We start from the raw sequence: 4,262 nt of genomic DNA on the forward strand, positions 1-4,262 counted from the left end.
ATATCGTGTAACGCCTAATTAATATGTAGTGGAGAAAAAACTTTCACGGTAAAAACATGATAGCTAATATGTTCAAAGGTAAATATAATCTCAAAATGTTGGGACTTAATATAAAACGATTGATATACATGAAACGACATCGGAAAATTTGAAAATTGTAGTGTATCACATAATATATCCATGGATCTTTTATATTAAGCCAAGGGTACAAATAGATTCATCGTGGCGACTCTTATTGGAACAAGGGAAAAAGACAAATACATAAGTAAGATGATACATTGGCTTCCATACAGCTGATGGTATCAAGATTATTCAAGACAAAATGACTATACGACCTTGGCCATAGAAATCATGCACAAGAACGCATGATTAGGCTTCAACAGACTGAATGACTGCACCATCATTACAGAAACGGGCACATGCGTTGCTGCAGAGTCCCATGTCGAATTTCATCTCTTGGCCACGGAAAACTGTTACAAAATAGTTGACGTTATGTATGTCTAAAACACAAATTTTTTCTATGAGATGAATAAAAAATACAAAAATGTGGTAAATTAAAATTACCATTGTCCACGTTGTCACAGACAGAATTCCTGCATCCAATGGTGCAGTACTGAGTGACATCTGGTTCACCTGCCAAAGTAATTTGAACAATAAGTATTTAAATAATTTCATGTTAGCAGGTCATTATGAACAAGTTGAAAATAATAACAATGATATCTCTTTACCGGATTCAGGGAGAAGATTCAGTTTAGGATAGTCACTAGGACATTTTGAACCGCTTATGATTTTACAACCACAAGCACCTGCACAGACTGGACGGGAACCACCGGCGAAACGGCAAGTGTTGTAGCAGTTTCTGGCAAACGTGGTCTTGCAGCAACTCTTTCCCTCCACCTGGACCTGCTCCAGAACTAAACCTAGTATGAGAACACAAATGACCACACTCTTAATACTCTTACTGGGTGCCATGGTTGGCTTGTTGGCTTTAATTTCTCCAGAAGAATGAGAAATGGCTACGTTGGATTGATGGAAATCCTAGAGCACGAGGCTCCTATTTATAGAGGGAAGGGAGTGTGTCCACTCAGTTTCTGCCGGTGCGAATATCTCTCTCACTCAACCACTATTTCGCAGTAATAGGAAGTCACATGGGTTTGGTCTCTTGTATCCACAGCAGGATGGTCTCACCAATGGGGCCATGCATCTACTGTCTTGCATGAGAGCAGCTAATTAGTTACCAACCACGTACTCTATAAAATTGATAGAGGAGTGCCTCGTCACCTCATCATTTATAGTAGTAGAATGTAGTGCCAGATATTTATGAATTCATTGCCGAGTTGGCCACTTAGATTTGTAAATGATGACTTAATTAGATTTGTAAATGATGACTTCCAATTTTTCTAAATGGTGATTTATATTTGAGTGTTTGCATCTGGCTTGCCAAGCTGGTGGCTTAATTAAATTTCATTGTTGCATCTCGCCTGACAAACATATGAAAGAGGGAATATAGTTTTGCAAATTTAGACACCTTATTTTATGCAAGGCTTACATTAAAAATGAAATACTTTTATTGTGAATATTAATTTGTGAAAATCTCTAGTCTTTCGAAGAGAGTAGTTACTATCTTCATGAAGTAGGAGAGTGAAATTTCATATCGAGGAGCCTACTTCCAAGTTCTGGTTCCATAATTGAGTGCATGCACCAGCTAGGACGGATGACTCAATCATTATCATCATTTTGACCACGTGACCCAGCTACGACTGATGAATCGATGCTTATAATATGTTTTGTACTGAGCAACCAAGTTTCAACCTTCGGGCCTTGATAAAAGCAACTCTAGCAGACCCCGCAAAAATTTGAACCGCAAAATGCGTTTGCGGTTTCACGAAGATTGCGTTTGCGGGTCGAAAACTAGCGCGGCCGAACATAAACTGTATCTAGAACTGCATAATTTGAAAAAACACTTTCGCGGGAGAATATAGATCATGATCAACACAATATAAACATAGTTCATACTACATGGTACGTTAATACTAGTACTAGAGGAGGAGAAGGATGCTCAATCCTCCTCACCGGAGCTGAAGAGGTCGATGTACTTCGCCGTCTGCTCCTCGCGGATGCGGCGCCACTCCTCGTGCTTCTCCTTAGCGGCAAGGTTGGCGGCGACCGCCTTCCGCCACTCGAGGTCTTCGAGCTCCTCGGCGTGACGTCGGCGCTCCGCCTCCTCGCGCACGCTCCGCTCGGCGATGACGGCTGCAACGGCGTTGACGTCGGCGACGTAGTCTTCCGGCCCGACGAATCCGTGATAACCCAAAAGTATAGGGGATAAATTGTAGCATTTCTCGATAAGTAAGAGTGTCGAACCCAACGAGAAGCTAAAGGTAGGTCAAATATTCCCTCAAGTTCTATCAACCACCGATACAACTCTACGCACACTTTACGTTCGCTTTACCTAGAACAAGTATGAAACTAGAAGTACTTTGTAGGAGTGATAGAATATGCTAGCAAGAAAATAAAGAACACGTAACTAAAAACTAGAGGCTGCTAAGACAAAGAAACAAATACGTTAGTTTAACGAGTGTGGGAACTGGTGGTAGGAGTTGCGGAATTGTCCCTAAGCAATTGACTACGTTATTAGACCGATAGCTAGTTTTATGTGGGAGAGGCCACTGCTAGCATGTCATCCCTTACTTGAAATTCTATGCTCTTATGATTAAAACTATTAGCAAGCATCCGTAACTAGTAACATTCATTAAGGTAAAACCCAACCATAGCAATAAGATATATTGGTCCCCCTTCAATCCTCTATACATTAATTTCTATGCTAGGCTGAAGCTTCTGTCACCCTTGCCCTCCAATTCATAGTCCTATCAACATACTACTAACCCTATGGTGTGATCCATACGCGCGCTCATATGATGGGCACCAAAGGACAGCAACATAACCACAAGCAAATTAAACCAATCATAGCAATTCATCAATCACCGATAGGACTAGGAAAATCTACTCATACATCATAGGATGGCAACACATCATTGGATACTAATATGAAGCATAAAGCACCATGTTCAAGTAGAGGGTACAGCGGGTTGCAGGAGAGTGGACCGCTGAATATAGATGGGGGAAGGTGATGGAGCTGTTGGTGAAGAAGACGGCGGTGTTGGTGTAGATCGTCGTCACACTATGATGTCCCGGACGGCGTTCCGGCGCCGCAGGGACAGACGAGGAGAGAGCCCCCCTTCTTCTTATTCTTCCTTGACCTGCTCCCTAGATGGGAGAAGGGTTTCCCCTCTAGTCCATGGTCTCCGTGGCGGCGGAGGGGCGAGAGCTCCTCCGAGATTGGATCTCTCTCTCTGTGTCCTTCTGTTTCTGCGCTGCCAGATTATGGCTTTCACCGTTTCTTAAATTCCCAGAGATCCGTAACTCCGATTGGGCTGAAATTTTAACACTATTTTTTTCCGGATATTAACTTTCTTGCGGCGAAAGAAGGGCCCAACAACCTTAGGTATTGGTCACAAGCCTGCCAGCCGCGTCACCCCCTAGGGCGCGCCTAGGGGGCTTGTGACCTCCTCGGGCATCGTTCCGCGTAGATTCTTCTTCCCAAAAATCATAAATATTCCAAAAAAATCATCGTATGTTTTTTATTGTCTTTGGACTTCGTTTGGTATGGATAATCTGCGAAACAAAAAACATGCAACAAACACGAACTGGCACTGTGGACTGGATCAATATGTTAGTCCCAAAAGTAGTATAAAAAGTTGCCAAAATTATATGAAAGTTGTAGAATATTGGCATGAAACAATCAAAAATTATAGATACGAGGGAGACGTATCAGCATCCCCAAGCTTAATTCCTGCTCGTCCTCGAGTAGGTAAATGATAAAAAAGACAATTTTTGATGTGGAATGCTACCTAACATAATCTTGATCATATTATCTAATCATGGCATGAATACTAAAACACGAGTGATTCGAAGCAATAGTCTATCATTTGACATAAAGACAAGAATATTTCAAGCATACTAACAAAGCAATCATGTCTTCTCAAAGTATCATGTTCAAAGAAAGGTATCCCTACAAAATCATATAGTCTGGCTATGCTCCATCTTCCCCACACAACGTATTTAAATCATGCACAACCCCGGTTTTAGCCAAGCAATTGTTTCATACTTTTGTGTTCTCAAACTTTTTCAACTTTCACACAATACATGAGCATGAGCCATGGACATAGCACTATAGGTGGAATAGAATAGGGTGGTTGTGG

The 4,262-nt window shown here is 41.7% G+C and overlaps 1 protein-coding gene across 1 annotated transcript; it reads right to left on the reverse strand.

Annotated features, from left to right (window-relative positions):
- Nucleotides 1–214: 214 nt before the first annotated feature.
- On the reverse strand, nt 215–1,030 carry LOC123403538 (leaf-specific thionin DB4-like). Its single transcript, XM_045097469.1, has 3 exons — nt 729–1,030; nt 565–633; nt 215–470 (listed from the first exon to the last, which is right to left on the reverse strand). The coding sequence occupies exons 1-3, from the start codon at nt 970–972 to the stop codon at nt 370–372; spliced, it is 414 nt and encodes a 137-aa protein (XP_044953404.1). The 5' UTR covers nt 973–1,030; the 3' UTR covers nt 215–369.
- Between the last annotated feature and the right edge of the window lie 3,232 nt (nt 1,031–4,262).

This window comes from Hordeum vulgare, chromosome 6H (genome assembly GCF_904849725.1).
Source record: "Hordeum vulgare subsp. vulgare chromosome 6H, MorexV3_pseudomolecules_assembly, whole genome shotgun sequence".
Classification (NCBI taxonomy): Eukaryota; Viridiplantae; Streptophyta; class Magnoliopsida; order Poales; family Poaceae; genus Hordeum; species Hordeum vulgare.